Here is an 18,104-nt window from a genome sequence, read left to right as displayed (position 1 = left end):
TTCACAAATGCTGAATATTCATTGCAATAATTCCTTCACAACAATAGCAGTATATTGTACACATTTCTAAGAGGAAATAAAGCCACAGGTACTTGAACATAGAACTCAAATACATGGTAAATGCTTAGATAGCAGTCAAGACAAACGGGCTTTAAAATGCTTCCAGTTCATTTTATCAGAATGAATCTAGAAACAAGCTCTCCAAATCAAGGCTTTGCAATTAAATATGAAGACCTGCTCATTATTCCCCTTTTCTAACTTATCTAAAGTACACTTGCACAATGGAAAAACATATTAAATGTCCATTGCAATTAACAAGCTGAACGACATGCATTTTTAATGCAAGCAGTTTTTCCTGTTTGCTCTAATGTACAGCTTGATGCACAGCGTCATGTCAAACTATTCAGTTTCTTATCAAAAGTTGCCTCTCTTTCTGCCCTGACAGATATTCATTAGATTTTTGAGTTGTCCAGTTCTCCTTTAAAAAAAGAAAAGAAAAAAAGCTTATATTGGCATCTACCTAGGATACCGTGAAGCTTAAGGCTGTTTTGGCAGTTAAACAGTCTCCTTTAGAAGGCACTCCAGAAATGCAACGTTTGATAAAACCACAAATCATCAGCTGGCTGTTCAGTTCCAACCCCATGGGGCTTTTCTAAAACCGTCTAAGTTGACAGACAATATTCAGTCTGAAAAAGATTAACAAATGGTCCAGTAAAATTGTAAAGATGTCGTAGTTTTCTTAACAGCAAATATCCAAAGTTTTGATCTGGATATTTCTTTCATTCTTTTTTTTTTTCTTTGGGTATTTCCTGGATTTGGACTGCTATGAAATCACTGCTGGACTCCATCTGTTGTCTCTGTTGGTTCCAATGGGATATTCTCAAGATTGGAGGTTGGTGTTTTCCTGTGACTGCGGACAGTGTGAGCATTGAGCATCTCCAGCAACAAATCGTAGACTGGTACTACATTCTTGCACTTCATACTAAGAAGATGCTCCATCCCTTTGTTACTGTAAAGAAAACATTGTGATCAGAAAGAAGTGCTGAGATTTTAAAATACAGAGGTGCTCTAGGACAGGAGCTACAAGATTTTTAAATGATCCACACAACTGCACAATTTTGCATAACAGAATATAAGGAGTGGAAGGTGTTGTTTTTTTTAATCATCTAGCCCATGAGTGTCAAACTCATGGCGTCATGTTGCCATCATGTGACATTTTGGAACATTTTCCCCCTTCGTGGAACTGGGGTGGGCTTGGCCTGCACGAGACACATCCAGCCCATGGGCCACCAGTTTGACACCCCCAATCAAGCCCAAAGCAGGAATTCTACAACAGCATCTTTGATAGAGGCCCACTCCACTTGAATAATACCAACAAAAGAGAAACCAGTGAGACCTTGCCAGCAATGCAAAACAAAAATGATTTAACACATGAAAATTAATAAAATGTAAACATTTATATTAAAACTTTAAAAACTAAAACAGCAAACGCTTGAAAGAACATGTATAAAATAAAATTGAAATTGTTAAATGCTTCATGACTGCATTCAGGAACACAATAAACACTATGAAAGATTGGACTATCATTTAGTCTTCTAATTTTTTTTTATCATGGCACTCACAGGAATTTTATTGCAGGCTTCACCTTCTATAGCATTGGAAACTCATTCTGGGGATGAGGCAGTAGAATCCCTCATAAACCATTTTAGCTCACAAACTATTTTGAAGCTAACTTCTAGCTGACTTGAAAAACTAAGATTGGGCAAGAAAGACTATGATCCAATAATCCTTCACTGGGTGGCCAATAGAAAAGTTCAAAAACAGAACTCAAGCAAGTCTGCCACTTAGGAGTTTCTGGTGTTCTCACAATTGTGGCTCTGGGCAGCAGGCTTAGTGTAAAATCCCAACCAAACATACATGATAAGAAAACACAAAAAGTAATGGCAGCTGAGAACAAACCCAACTCTTATCTTAAAAAAGACAAACTCACAGTGACAGGCTCACCCTAACCTCCTGGCCACAAGCCTATAGTTCAACCAGTTTGCCTCTATTCCTTTTCTAATGTAATTAGATTGCAACAGGTATTGAGGAAGAATCTTCTTGTATCAAAGAGCTGTGAGGCAGGGGGAAGCAAGATCAAAGCCAAAAGAAAAACAGACCTCTCCCAAGCCATCACATTGTCTGATTCTGGTTTCAGAGAAAACAGAATAGATCCAGAATGTGACCAGTTCAGTCCTTAAAATAAACAATATCACAAGGATAGACAAGCTGTGGGCTGATTTGGAATAGCACAAAGAAGGCTGATGGAAAAACTCTTCCTTTTCGATAATTCACTGAGAGTGTTTTCAAACTCGAAAACCAATGACTGGATACACCAAGACTTGATTTGGAGGGGAAGGAGCAGGAAGATTAGATGGAGCTCAGATACATTAGGGACACACTGGAAACCCTGGTTCTAATTGCTATTTACCCAGTAAAGTAAGTGGAAGAAGGCATTTAAAATGCAAATTATCATTCTAGCTAATGTAGCTTGCTGGTTGAAATAAGGTCTGTCCAAATGCTGCTGGTCAGTTACCAGTTTGAAACAATGTATTTTTTCAATTTCTGAGCAGCCAGAAATTGGGTTAATGGAAAAGTTTCTATAAAAAGCAAAATAAGCCAAAAGCTGGCTTGTGCTATTTTTTACTTTCACTGATGGAAAAGTCAATATTCATTAAGCCAATTCCACATAATGACTCAACCTTTTTTAATGTGTACTTTAAAAAGTATCAATAAATTTTCCAGTGCCAGGTCAATGTTGTAACACAACCACAGAGCAGTCTTTCATTGCCATCACAAAGTAAACAACTGACATGGAAGAGCTGTGTAGAAGAGTTTGAAAGGGAAAAAAAATAGAACCAGGTAATCTAATCAAAATTAATCTGCTCTTTCTCCAAGAAAAAAATGAGGATTATTAATGGCATTGCCATTCAGCTACTTTAAAAGACTGAGGAGGAAACAAGTTGTTTTAGTTCTGATAAGCAACACAAATAAGATTTGCCTCTATAGCTGGCTGGGGAATTCTAGAAATTTAAACCACCAAGGCTGAGAAGCACTACTCTAGTATTGCAGGATTGTTTCTTATGACTTCAGCTACACTGATTCAGTAGAAAACAAAAGTTCTGTGTCCTAACTCAGTATTTTGAAGGGAACAATACATGATTTTTCACTTAAGCTGACTATCTTCTTGACTTGCTCCAAAGAGTCTTCAGAGTGAATCACTGAAAACATGGGGGCTCCAAATAGTCACACACCGTTCCAGGCCTTACTCAGCTAAGTAGCTGGTCGAGCCAATCTGGGGTTATGCCAAGGGGAATGGGGGAGGCAGTGACCAACCCTTATCTGTCACCATTTGCAATCAGTTCCCTGGAGAAACAACTTTATCCTTTGGAAGATAGAGCCGTCTCTGCTTCCCTATATTTCTCCTATTAAGTTGGGGAGAGCTTGTTTATGGAACCATATCACCAAAGAGATGCTCCCAGCAGCTACCTGTTATCATAGTTGATTTTTTATCTTCTTTTCAAGGTTCATATGCCTGACAATCAGAAGCACAGGTAATCCTCAACTTACAAGCACAATGGAGCCCAAAATTTCTTGTTAAGTGAGACATTCAAGAAGTGAATTTTGCCCCACTTTATGACCTTTCCTGCCTCAGTTGTTAACTGAATCACTGCAGTTGATAAGTTAGTAACCCAGTTGTTAAGTGAATCTGGCTTCCCCTTTGACTTTGCTTGTCAGAAGGTCACAAAAGGTGATCACGTGAGCTTGGGACACGGCAATGCTCATAAATATAAACCAGTTGCCAAGCATCTGAATTTTGAGATGCTGCAAAAGTTATAACTGCGAGAAATGGTCATTAGTCACTTTTTTCAGTGCCTTTGTAACTTTGAACAGTTACTAAATGAACTGTTGCAAGTTGAGGACTACCTGGATAGAATCTCTGAATAGACAGAGGCCATCCTCTTTGCCAGTGCCAGTTATGTTCATCCAAGGACACCAATAGAACCTGTATGCCTTTTTTTTAAAGATTTAGATGTTCATTAAATTGATGCCTCTAAGGGCTACAGTCCAAGCCTACTCTAGCCAGCCAAAATGGGCTAATTCTGTTTTCCATCTTTTCTTTAATCTAGGTAGAGACTGGATAGCTGTTCGAATAGTTGGTGTTTCAAGGAGAGGGTTGGTTTCTGAAAGGCCTTCAAACAGAAGGCTGTTCTTTTAAAGAATGACCTAGGAATGGCAAGCTGACAAAAACCTGGGATTTGATTCACCAAGGTTGCTTATTTGCTTAAATATATTAGCCACTTAATTACAATGCATGGTCTCTCTCAAAACATTGGAATCAGTGGTGGGATTCATTTTTTTTTACTACCGGTTCTGTGGGCATGGCTAGGTGGGTGTGGCCATGTGACTGGGTGGGCATGGCTTTTTTGCAGCCCCCCCACCAGTTTTTGGGCCTTTTGGGCCTCAGGCAAGCCTCCTGGGGGGCGTTTTTGCTCCCAGAAGACTTCCCTGGGGCTCAGGAAGGGAAAAAAACTGAGCATGGGGGGGCTCGCAGCACCCCCCTGTGCTCCATTTTGGGGCCTCCTGGGCCTCAGGGAAGCCTCCTGGGGGGAGGGTTTGCTCCCAGAAGGCTTCGTCAGGAAGGCAAAAATGGAGCCTGGAGGAGACATGCAGCATCCCCCTACAGTCTGTTTTGAGGTCTTCTGGGCCTCAGGGAAGCCTCCTTGGGGGAATTTTTGCTCCCAGGAAGCTTCCCTGGGGCCCAGGAAGGCAAAAATGGGGCAGGGGGAGCTGTGTCCCACCTCCATTTTTGCCTTCCTGGGCCTCAGGGGAGCCTCCTGGGCGAAGCAGTAAGACAGTGAGGGGAATCCCGGCATGGCTGATCATAGGAACAGCTGATTGTTGGGAGGGGAAAAAAAGAAACACCTTAAGGAATGACTGGGCAGGGAAGAACGCAGTCAGCGATGTCGGGCATGCGCGTAATGTTGTGCATGTGTAATAAGGATTGACTGGGCGGGGACGGGAGGGGCGACCCATTCGGGGGCGTGGCCAGCCAGAAGTTACTACTGGTTTGGCACCAAATCCTTGCTACCGGTTCACCCGAAGCAGTGCGAACCGGCTGAATACCACCACTGATTGAAATCCATTCTGCTCTGTACAATGTGTGCAAAATAATTCAAGACTAATTTTTATTGATGTTCCACTGTATATCCACTGCTATTATAGTCAGCGATCTATACAATTTAGAGTTAACAAACACTTCAATACTACAAATTTGCAATGCAATATTCCAGCTCAAATGTTGTTATAAAAATCTTTCTGGGCATGGAGCTGTGTAAAGGTCTAAACATGTTCATAATTGAACAATATAATATTTTTGTACAATAAGATGCACTTTTCTTACAAGTACTGCTAAAACATTTAATTATCAGCTTTGGAAGCTGGTTATAATTCAGCAACTTGAACTTGGCCTTATGTTTTTAAAGCAACATTTCTGAATGAAGGTTTCTTTGGGAAAAGATAACAATTATCACATCATAGAAAGCATTGCCTTCCATGAATTTAGTTTTATGCTTATAAAATCTTTGGTACAATAATTTTAATAGCTTAAAAATGATTAAGTAAAAACATACTGCTCAGCCCACATTCTTGAAATTGCACAATATATTTAATCCATAGAATTAATGGACATTTATATTAGTTTTCATTTTGGCTGACTTCTTAAAAATAAATTGCTTCTTTTTTATTTATATATACCCATAAACCCTCAAAATTATGTTTTAATTTAACAATATTTCAATTCAATTTGTCTTTGAAATGTACAGAATTACAATTCATCTGTGTCGGATGGTAATATTTACATGCCTGAATATTCTGTCATTAAAAATAAAACTCCACAGATAATTGGATTAGATGGAAACAGAGGCAAATTTTTATCATTTAATCTTTTTTAAATCTATTTTTCAAAAGGAACAAATTGGGCTTCAGGAAGAGACATGCTTTGGAAAACAAAATGCAATAACTTTAGTTACCTGTTGTTCTCCAGCAATAGATCAGAAATATACCACCTTTTCTAAGCAGAATACTTTGTTTATAAGAAAATTCAGAATGTAATAGTATGATATCCAATATATAATGAACATAATATGTAAGTGTTACAGTTGATGTATTATGCAGTGAAATTGCTATGTATATTATCCACAAATATATATATATATATTTCTTAAGTTTTCGGGTACTTACATGTATGGCATTCAGCTTTGTTCGGGTATTTTCCCACGTCATTGTAGTTGTGCTTTTAAAGTTGTAGCAACGTTTCGGCAGAATCTCATCTGCCATCATCGGGCCTGATGATGGCAGATGAGATTCTGCCGAAACATTGCTACAACTTTAAAAGCACAACTACAATGACGTGGGAAAATACCCGAACAAAGCTGAATGCCATATATATATATATATATATACACACACATACATTTAGGCAACATATATAAAAAAGTATGAAATCATTCATAAGGAGAAATAAAAAGTAATGCAATCTCTCCTCCTTAAGTATCTTTCCTCCTTCACTATCATAGGCAAAAAAGATAACAAGCTGCAAGAAGACATCTCCAACACCATCTAGAATGGTCTTACCTTGCATGCCTAACATGAGAAAGTAACATCAACAAATTTGCCAAGCGAGTTGTTTGTTGGGATAAAGGGACTCCACTCTTTGCAATGACCCACACCAAGGCATCTGTCACTGAGTTTAGCAGATGGTTCAATTTTTTGTTGCTCTCAGTTTCTTCTGTAGCAGATGACAGTGGATACATGCCTACACAAGAGTACCAAAAAACAATGTTAAATAGTTATTAGAAATTACCTTCTACTTTCTATGATTAAATCTGAATTAAATATTAATCCTCTTGGGTCTATATTGTTCACAACAAGGGATAGCTCCATTTAAGATTGAAGGTAGGAACCTTCAACTCAGCCTGAAGATTCTGGGAACCAAACCTACGAATCTTTGCACATAGAGCAACTGCTCTGTAACTACAGTAAGCTATAGCCTTACTTTCTGATATAATAATAACAATAACAATAATAATAATAATAATGCAGAAAAGTTGAAGGAAGAGACAGCTAATTCTGTCTGCACATAACCAAGCCATAAAAACAAATGCATACAAATCCAAAATTGAGAAGACAGCAACAGATAGCAAGTTCTGCCTCTGCAAAGAAATTGAAGAAACAGTAGATCCACCTGGTTAGCTGCTGCAAGAAGATTGCAGAGACTGACTACAAACAATGGCATGGCAAAGTAGCAAAAATGGTCTATCAGCATATCTGCAAAAAAATATCATTTGCCTGCAAGCAAGAACTTGTGGGACCATAAAATAAAGGAAGAAAATTAAAAAGCTAAAATGCCCTGGGGCTTTAGACTTCAAACAGACAGGCACCTGTCACATAACATCCCAGACTTAATAATTGTCGATAAGAAAGACAAAAAAATATATCTGTATACTAGACGTGGCAGTACCTGGAGACAGCAGAATAGAAGAGAAAGAACTGGAGAAGATAATAAAATACAATAAAATACAACACCACTTGAACACCATCGGCATTGATGAATTCACTATCAGTCAATTGCAAAGGTAGCTTTACTTGGAACAGCTTCCATCCTGCAATATCAAACATCCACATATCCTAGGTCCTTGGGAAGGACTCGATAGGCAGACAAAATTGCCAAAACCATTCAGAACATGAATGTCTTCTCGATGGACCATAATTATAATAATGCAATTGACAAACATTGTAAGAATTTTTTAGCAAAGATATAGCAATAGAATTTGGTCTAGAGAAAAGTGCTACAATAGCAATAAATTGGGGTAAAATCAAACCTTCAGAAGTCATCAGGACGAAGTCTAATAGTATCTGGACATTCTACAGCTGGATAACATCAAGCACGGTCAAGTTAAGAATGAGATTAGTAAAAAAAATACATCTAAAAAATAAGAAAATTGCTAGAGAAAACTGAATAGAGGAAACACCATTAAAGCTATCAATACTTGTGATATAATTCAATGCTTGAATTACTAACCAGACATGAGCCAAACTGGACAGTTTGGACTGAAAAACAAGAACATTGATGACTATTCACTATGCATTATATCCCCGTAGTGTTATTGATAGATTAGACCTGCCCCACAAAAATGAAGGCCAAGGTTTTCCTCAGGTCCAGCTAACTGTTGAAGAAGAAAAGTGTGCATTGGCTGATTATATAAAAGACAGCCAAAAACAAATATCAATGCAAGTTAAAAATTGGAACTTATTAAATGTTCAGGAAACAAAAAATGAATATCAAAATAATGTAATAACAAAATAGAATGCAAGGGAAAGCATTACAAGGTCAATGTCTACAAAAGGTTTAGGGGAAAATAGATAAAATTAAGTCTGGCAATGGCTTGTAACTAAAATTAAAAAGAAAAAGAAAGAAAGAAATTGAAGGGTTGATTTAGCTGTGCAAGAGCAAGCTATTTGAGCTAATGCAATCAAGGCCAGAACTGAAAAATCGTCAAATGATTCAAAATGCAGAATGTGCAAAGAAGTAGAAGAAATAGGAGATCACATTTTCAGCTCATGCAAGAAGTTCACAGAAACTGATTATGAACAATGACATAACACAGTCACCAGAATGACTTAGTAGGACATCTGTAAAATTAACATGTGCAAGTAATGAAAAATTGGTAGAAACCTATAGTTTAAAAAGTAGAGCACACTATCAAACATTGCTGAGAACAGACACCATATTAGCCTTGAATGAAAACAATAATAATAACCCAATGTCTATTCTGAGGCAATAGCTGTGAAGATGAACTTTCTCATTTCCAAGAAATCTTTCTCAGAAATCATCAGAAAAGTAGCAGGTGGGCAGTGGAAGTGGGGAAGAGTAGCAGGGTGGAAAAATGCTTGTATCTCATTGCTTGTACCTTTGCACCTCATTGCAGTTACAAAGTATATGAAAATTGCAAGCATGCTTATTGGATCTTATCAAGTACTAAATATACCTGAGCAAAGTTTTCCTAATAAGTAGAAACAGTTCCTCCCCATAGTTTTCCTCAAATATCCTCTTGGCCCATAATTTTATACAACTGGGACCAAGGAAGTAGCTGAAAGGTGATGTGAAATGTTATGTACTAGGTTTTTTTTTGTCTCTGCACTGTGAACTATACCTGTGAAAGTAAGGAATAACTTAGTTCAGGAAAATCTCAAGTTAGGAGGCAGGAGTTCTGATATTCCTAATTGTCTATTAAATACAAAGTATATAATTTGAATTGTAACACAAAATACATCATTTGCAACATAATTCTACAAATGTGTTGTGTTTTTTTATTCAAATGTCATTACACAAATTAATGTAACTGTCTAATGTAAATGAAGAAACGGTTACAGGAACTGGGCTTGGCTAGTCTAGTAAAGAGAAGGACCAGGGGAGTGATTTCAATCTACCTCATATTGACTGGACCCTAAATGAATGTACAACTGAAATCATACACACAACCTTCTACAATGCTATTACAAATCTGGGACTGGAACAACTAGTAACCAACAACACTAGACTAAACAACTGCCTCGATCTCATCTTCTGCAATAGTTTGAATTTAATTTACGGAATACAAACTATAGAACCCTTTTCCAGCAGTGACCACAATATGATTGACTTTTGTCTCAACATACGCCCACACAAAAATCACCACAATGATGTAATCTCCAATTGTAACTTCAAAAAGGCAACTATGATCTTATAGACAACGATCTCTCATCCCTCGATTGGCAATCTCTATTCACTGGATGCAATACTGTTGAAGACCATTACAACATATTTTTACTTGAAGTCAAAAGAGTCATCAAACTATATGTACCAACAACAACTCCCAAAACAAAACAAAAAGCAGATTACCCATAACAATAAGGAAACTTCAATCCAAAAAGAGATCACTCTGGCGGAAAAACAAATCTGGTCACGTTGCCAATTTCAAAAGCCGATACAAAAATTTATGCCACCAGATAAAGACCGAATGCATCAATTATCACATTAAACAAGAGGAAAACCTTCTAAGCACCAATTCCACCCATGCTTTTTACAATTTTGTAAACAACAAACTAAAAGACTCAAGGTCTATCCCACCCTTGATAGGACCTGATGGTAAAGACTGCAACGACGACACCACTAAAGCCAACATCTTTAACACATTCTTCAGCTCAGTATTTGTAAACAGCAATGGATCATGCCCAGTATTTCCTAGCCGTACCACAGATAACAACAATGATCTAATACATATCGATTTTACAGAAGACAATGTTGAAAAAGCACTACGCAATTTAAAACCATCTCTATCTATTGGACCGGATGGAATATGTGCCTACTTCTTAAAAAAGCTATCCACTGCCATAGCCAAACCTCTAAGCATAATCTTTGAAAAATCTTTCAGGACCAGCTCCTTGCCTAACCTATGGTCACAAGCCACAGTCATCCCCATCTTCAAAAAGGAGACCCCAGCCTAGTTTAAAATTACAGACCAATCTCCTTATGCTGCGTCACCTGTAAAGTCATGGAATCAATTATTAACCAATCCATCATCCTCCACTTAGAGACAAACAACCTACTCTCCAATAAACAATTTGGTTTCAGAAAAAAACTATCCTGTAATCTGCAACTCTTACACTGCAAAAACATATGGACGACACAACTCGACCAGGGCAAAGCAATAGACGCAATCTACATAGACTTCTGTAAAGCCTTTGATTCAGTGGTACACGACAAACTACTCCTAAAAATAAAATCCTATGGTATCTCTGGACAACTGAATAACTGGATAGAAGCATTCCTGGCAAACAGACAACAAATGGTCAAAATTGGGAGTGTCCTATCAAATTCTGTACCTGTCAATAGTGGTGTCCCCCAAGGCAGTGTTCTAGGACCAACTCTCTTCATACTCTACATAAATGATCTCTGTGATCATATTAAGAGCAATTGCGTTCTTTTCGCTGATGATGTAAAGCTGTTCAATACCACAGACAATACTGCTACCCTACAAAAAGATCTTGACTATGTATCAGAATGGTCAAACAAATGGCAACTTCAAATCTCAACAAATAAATGCTCTGTCTTACATATTGGCAAAAAAATCAGAAAATAAAATACAAGCTGAATAGTCAAGATCTTGTTGATGACCCAAGCTCTGTAAAGGACCTTGGAATACTCACCTCTAATGATCTAAGTGCTAGAGCCCACTGCAACTACATAGCCAAAAAGGCATTAAGAGTTGTTAACCTAATCCTACGTAGCTTTTTCTCTGGTAATATCACACTACTAACCAGAGCATACAAAACATTTGCTAGACCAATACTCGAATACAGTTCATCAGTCTGGAACCCACATTACATATCTAATATTAGCACAATTGAGAAAGTCCAGAAATATTTCACAAGAAGAGTTCTCCACTCCTCTACTCGTTGTAGAATACCTTATGCCACCAGACTTGAAATTCTAGAACTAGAAAACCTTGAATTACGCCGTCTTCGGTCTGATTTAAGCATGGTATATAAAATCATACATTGCAATGTCCTACCTGTCAATGAATACTTCAGCTTCAACCATAACAACACAAGAGCACACAATAGATACAAACTCAAAGTTAACCGCACCAAACTTGATTGCAGGAAATACGACTTCAGCAATAGAGTGGTCAATGTCTGGAATACTCTACCCGACTCTGTAGTTTCTTCCCAAACCCCAAAAACTTTAACCTTAGACTGTCTACTATTGACCTCACCCCTTTCCTAAGAGGTCTGTAGGGGCGTGCATAAGCGCACCAACGTGCCTACCGTCCCTGTCCTATTGTTTCTCTTATTCTTCTTTTATTTTTCTTATATGTACCCATTTCATGTATTCACAACTATGTATACACTTATACTTATTATCTTGTAAACAATTGGCAAATCAAATAAATAAATAAAATAAATAAATAAATGATAGCGGTCTTCCAATATTTGAAGGACTGTCACAGGGAGGAAGGGGTCAAGCTATTTCCTAAAGTGTCTGTAGGCCAGACAAGGAACAATGGCTGGAAACTGAACAAGGAGAGATTTCACCTGGAAATAAGGAGAAAATTTCTGACAGTGGGAACAACCAACCAATGGAACAGCTTGCCCTCAGAAGTTGTGAGAGCGCCATCACTTGAGACCTTCAAGAAGAGATTGGACTGCTATCTGAGAGAAATGTTGTAGGATCTCCCGCTTGGGCAGGGAGTTGGACTAGATTACCTATAAGGTCCCTTCCAACTCTGATTATCTGTTATCTGTTAGATAGGTGCAACAATTGTCCATCATGGGGGATGGGGGGATGACTGGACAGAAATCTAATCTACTGCAGGTGAAGTCCACTAAATAGGGGTCCATTAAGTCAGAAATAAAATTTTTCCAAATCTTTCTGCTCATTCCAGCCAGATCAATTTCTTTCTGGTTAGCTGGGAACCCTAGTTATATAAACATGCATGAGTTGGAAAGGCTGCTCTTTGATGTGCTGATAGCTGAGATGGTTGCCCTTTCCAAGGTGAAAAGTGAGAACCAATGAGAAGAAAGAAACAGGCAACAGAATGACCTCAGTCACTGCAATTTATAGGTATCACTTTTGGAGTCAGCTCTACAGAGCTTAGAATGGGATGGCAGCAGATTGGCAGTTTTCCAAGTAAGTAAAATGAAGTGTTAAATGTTTGGCTTGTTTAGTAGCTGGAAGGTCAGTTAGACCTACACTGGCACTTTAGACACTGTAATGTAAAGGTGGAGAAGTTATCCAAAGCTATTAAAAACAGGAGTTGGCACACTGCTATGCATTTGCAAGGGAAGTTTGTATTCTTCTGTCTTTATTTCACATACATATAGATATAGCAAATCCAGACACTATTTATGTTACCAGTTGAATTGCTTCATTCAAATTGGTTTAATGCTGATGCCCAAATATCTATAAAGAGGTTTATAGTTCACTTGGGGGAAATGTACTATATCATCTATCTATCTATCTATCTATCTATCTATCTATCTAGCTATCTAGCTATCTAGCTATCTAGCTATCTAGCTATCTAGCTATCTAGCTATCTAGCTATCATCTAGCTATCTAGCTAGCTATCTAGCTATCTAGCTATCTGTCTATCTATACACACACACACACACACACACACACACACAAACAAATTATTAAGAAATTTCTTTGAGATTTAATTGTTACAGACATGAAATAAAACAATTGAAACTTAAAAAATGCCCAACTCAGTGACTAATAGGAGCAGGATTCTAATCTCTGGTTGCTAAAACAAACAAAAAGTATGAGATATCTCCAAGACTAATAAATCTGCTACTGAGTAAGCCTCCATGAAAATATACACCAGAATCAATTATTAGTATATATACACACACACGTACATATATCACCCAGCTATTTATGAAAAAGTATCTCAACTTTCCACTGTCTTTTTAGTGGTCATATTTATCTAGGAAGTTAATGGATAATATTCCAAGGATTTATTCTATTAGATTTAATATATTTTTAGAATTCTGTGGATGCTATTATGAGAGTGTGTTGTGCATACAATGGCATCTGCAGGCACTGTAAATGACACTATGCTCAGTCTAGCCAAAAGTCTAGCTGTTTATTTCATGCTAAGAATTAGCAGGATATCACACTTCCAAAGTCCACCAAATTGTTGCTGAATGTCAGCAGTATGTTCTGGAAGACTCTGAATCTTTCAAAAAGCTGGGTCATGGGCCACATGTGGCTCACAAAATACAATTACCTATTCCCCATTTGCAGTTGCATAGATTTGGGGGAGAGTGGGAAGGGGGTAGGAAGGAGATCCTTAGCATATTTATCAACTTTATTCTTGGTAACAAGACCTGAGAAAAACATTATCTATTCCTTCTTTTTTTAAAAAAAAAATCCAGCAAAAAAAACTATCCAGTAGAAAAATTGTTATCCTTTTTTTTGAGTTTTAAAATAGGCTTTATTTACAAAAGATTAAAACACAAACAAACATACAAATATGAGAATAGAAGGAATATAAATAGAACATAAAAGAACATAAAAAGAATATAAATAGAACAATAAACGTATTTCTTTCTATTACATTTGATATTAAGATTGATAGCTCATAATAAACAGTAGTAAGTAATCATTGGCAAGTGTTCCTTATCTCTTATCAATTACCTATTAATTAATAAATAATATATTATTCTGCTATTACTATTGGATTATAACTATTGGTTAATCGAATGGAGCCTTCATAATATTTATATAATAGACAAGAAGCTTGAAATCGTTATTATTATACATTCAATATATACAACTATACTATGTGTCCTGGGTTCATTTATCCTGTATACCTTTTTTCTTGCACTCTATCCAGCTGTACCACTTATCCCAAACCAAATATTACTCTGACTCTTCCTTCCCATTTAATTTGAGCATGAGCCTCTCCAGAAAAATTGTTATTCTTAATGTGATTTACCAGCTTACAAATCATAGACTGTGTACTTTTCAGAATGCATGAACATTAAGCTTCAATTGTATACATTTATGTCATATTTGTATTGTATTGATTTCTAATAATTTATTTTCTCTTGTAAAGAAAGATCATTTTTAATAAAACATATTTGATTTATGAGTCACAATCTAAGTTGTACTATTCTCATTGATAAAAAAAAATCTAGAAGAAGTCATAAGACCAGATGATCATACTGTTAAAGAACACAGCAATCATAAATATTTTATGTATTTATTAATATTTATTACATACATATATACATTCAATGTATGTAAAATCTTGGGAGAAATAAAGTAAGTTGTTTTGTAGCTAAACAATCAATCAGCCAACCAATCACATTTTACACCCTGGCACCCTTTTCAGGATACCAGGTTGTGTCTTTAAGTCACACAGTTCCTACTATGGTAATCAGTATAACCAAATATATTATTTACAATGATAATCAGATAACCAAAGGTGCTTTTTCAAGAGGCAACTGGACTTTCTGTTTTTTCTTTGAAGATATTTCGCTTCTTATCCAAGAAGCTTCTTCAGCTCTTCTGAATAAGGAATTTTCAACTCTATTTCATTCAGATCATAGAATGGATAGTGGACTATAGAAGAAGCAGATCAGACATCCAGCCCTTGCTTATCAATGGAGACAGAGAGCAAGTGGCCAATTTTAAGTTTCTAGGTGTTACCATAAAAGAGGACCTCACATTGCATATAGTTTCTTGAGTAAGCCACATCTGGCTGAATTCATGTACCATAATAAGCCATCAAAAGAGCCCAGCAGAGATTATACTACCTGAGACTTCTCAGAAAACAACAACTGAATGAAAAACTGCTGGTGCAGTCTACCACTGCACCATAGAGTATCTTAACTTACTGCACCGCTGTATGGTTTGCCAATTGCACAGTGGCAGATAGGACAGCACTCCAGAGTGTTAACATCATTGCCCAGAACAGTGGTCGCCAACCAGTGGGCTGGGGATGAGCAATGTCACCCCAAAGCACCTACCAAAGCAATTAATCCAGGCTGCACTGCCCATGGCCCATGGGAACACAAGGCTTGAGGTGCCTGCATTGCGAACAACACGAGGTAGTGAGGGGAGGGGGAAGGGCAGAGGGGGGAACTTGCCCCACTCACCCCATGCACCTGGCCTGGCCACGGGGCTGCTTCTTTCCGCTTCTTTCTTCTTCTGCTTTTGGCTACATGCAGGGAAAGTAGCAAAAGTCGTTCTTTCCCTCCCCCAAACTCCCCCAGAAATGAGTCTTTGGGACCTTGCAAGGTATCTTGCTCCAAGAGGCTGCACTGGCACAACAAGTCTCACAAAGACTCATTTCTGGCAGAGTTTGGGGGAGAGAAAGAAAGACTTCTGCTGTTTCTGCTGCTTTCCTTGCATGAAGCCAAAAGTCTCTCTCTCTCTCTCTCTCTCTCTCTCCATCCATCCATCCATCCATCCATCCATCCATCCATCCCTCTGAGAACGGAGCTGGAGACGGTATCCTGCAATCCCAAATAAAGTATAATCAATTGGTAGGAAACTGGGGTGGGGAGTTTTCCTGTAGACTTTTTTTAGGATTTTCCCAGGGTCTCTGGTCCGTGGGATTTTGGTGAGTTCCCTGAGGTCCAAAAGGTTGACGACCCCTGGCCTAGAAGATCATTGGTTGCCTGCTCCCCACTGTGGAAGAGCTTTATAGCTCCCGCTGCCTTCAGAAAGTTCAAAACATTCTCAAAGATCCATCTCATCCTGGACATCCTTTTTTTGAACTATTACCATCTGGCAGATGGTACAGAATAATAAAAACAAATAAGCTGAAAAACAGCCTCTATCTCAGGGCAGTAGCTCTGTTGAATTCTACTGTATAGTGCAGTGTTGGTGTGGTGTTGGGGGTTTTCGGTTCAATGTGTGGAGTGGGAAGGATGTGTGTTTGTGTTTATTTTCATGGTCATGATGTGCACTGAAGATGGTGTTTGATTTCATTGTACGAGGTACAATGACAATAAAGTAAACAAAACTAAACTAAACTAAGGTAAACTAAACAAAACCAGTTCAAAAACAGCGTTTTGGTAGCTTACTAATATCATTGCCCAGAGCAGTAGTCACCAACCAGTGGGCCGGGGATGATAATCAGATAACCACTGTTCCTCTTGGAACAGTGTTTTGGTAGCTTGCTGATATGCCATCAATGTTTTTCCCCCTTTGGCTTCTCTGCATTTGTTAACAGTTTCAAAAAAAAGATTTAACTACTCTTGCAGCTGCCCCATCAGAAGATATATTTTATAAACTGACCCTCCAGTACACATTTTTTATTCTTTTATATTTCATGTTTTTAGACTGTCCATCTTCCTCAAGGATCATATGGATTGTGCATATACAGAGAGAAGAAATATTAGAAATGGTTATGCTTCTGTTCTTTGTGAAGAAAGATAGAAGAGCTACTATTGAAAATACAGAGCAGTGGCACATGGGTAGGGTAATAAACACAGTAGTTAAGTAGAAGACATGAACATTGATTGGCTGCTTTATGCCGACGCCCATCTATTCCCCCCCCCCCTTTTTTTTAATCCTTGGAAAACCCAGTTCATCTTGCAAAATATTGTGTGCAATTGGACAGACAATAGGAAACCAAACAATCATGAGATAAAAGCCATGAAGGCAAGCAAGCATGAAATCAGCATAGCAGGATTTATTTGCAGTTCATAAATGGCAACACACAGGATGGAAAGGCTTTAAGAATTTACAACTCTGCTTACTATGCAGCTTATACTCATTTTGTCAGTTTCTTTATTTCCTTCTCAATGTAGTTGGTTATCCAAACTTTTCTTTGACCATTACATTGTTTCACATTGAAGTGTCCAAGACAAATGCCTTAGAGCAAAAAAAAATAGTTTACAACATCCTAAAAATACTAATGGTGATTATTTTCAGTTAAATTAGTTTAGCTAATTAGCTAAATTGACTAAGCAGTTGTGAAGAAAATGGCTCTTCTCTGAAAATGCCAATACTCTATGCAAGTTTTACATAGAAAAGCAGTGGCTCATGTGAATTCAGGATAGCGCCATAATTAATTTAAAAAGTAAACCAAAATAAATATCATATTCATAATTCAGATAATATTTAAAAGGTTTTGAAATTTGCCTGCTTTCAATTAGAGCTTCCTAAAGGTTCTTAAAATATATATTTTTACTACAAATATGTTTTCAAAGCTTTTAGAAGCATTTCTACCAGATAGGCACTTGAGTTTATTATGATGATTAGTCTCTCAAGACAACATTACTGATTCATGTGCTAGTTGGGTTGTAAAGGAACCCCCTTCTCTCCAATGCAACTGATAGTGATAAAAGTGCTCTATTGTTTTTGATAATGGCAGAGAGACGGCTTATATGAACCACACATACACATGTGTGCACATATATTACAACATGAGACACCAATTTAAAAGGAAGAAATATGTTTTAACACCCTTGTTTTTTAATGTAAGAAGTAACTTGCTCAA

The 18,104-nt window shown here is 37.5% G+C and overlaps 1 protein-coding gene across 2 annotated transcripts in view; it reads right to left on the bottom strand.

Annotated features, from left to right (window-relative positions):
- ESR2 (estrogen receptor 2) overlaps positions 1-18,104 on the bottom strand; it is an 87,270-nt gene continuing 69,166 nt past the window's right edge. The window contains exons 9-10 of one of the 2 annotated variants that reach the window (XM_026670147.2): positions 6,676-6,856; positions 1-1,009 (exon numbers count right to left, since the gene is read on the bottom strand). In XM_026670147.2, coding sequence (XP_026525932.1) covers positions 832-1,009; positions 6,676-6,856 — 359 coding nt within the window. In that variant the 3' untranslated portion in view covers positions 1-831. The remainder of the gene's footprint in view (positions 1,010-6,675; positions 6,857-18,104) is intronic. The other variant, XM_087952291.1, reaches the window with a different exon arrangement.

This window comes from Notechis scutatus, chromosome 1, assembly GCF_049901735.1.
Source record: "Notechis scutatus isolate UNSWTSFEM ecotype Mainland chromosome 1, rNotScu1.2, whole genome shotgun sequence".
Classification (NCBI taxonomy): domain Eukaryota; kingdom Metazoa; phylum Chordata; class Lepidosauria; order Squamata; family Elapidae; genus Notechis; species Notechis scutatus.
Note: the sequence above shows the minus strand (reverse complement) of the source record. Positions and strands in the feature narration are given on the sequence as shown.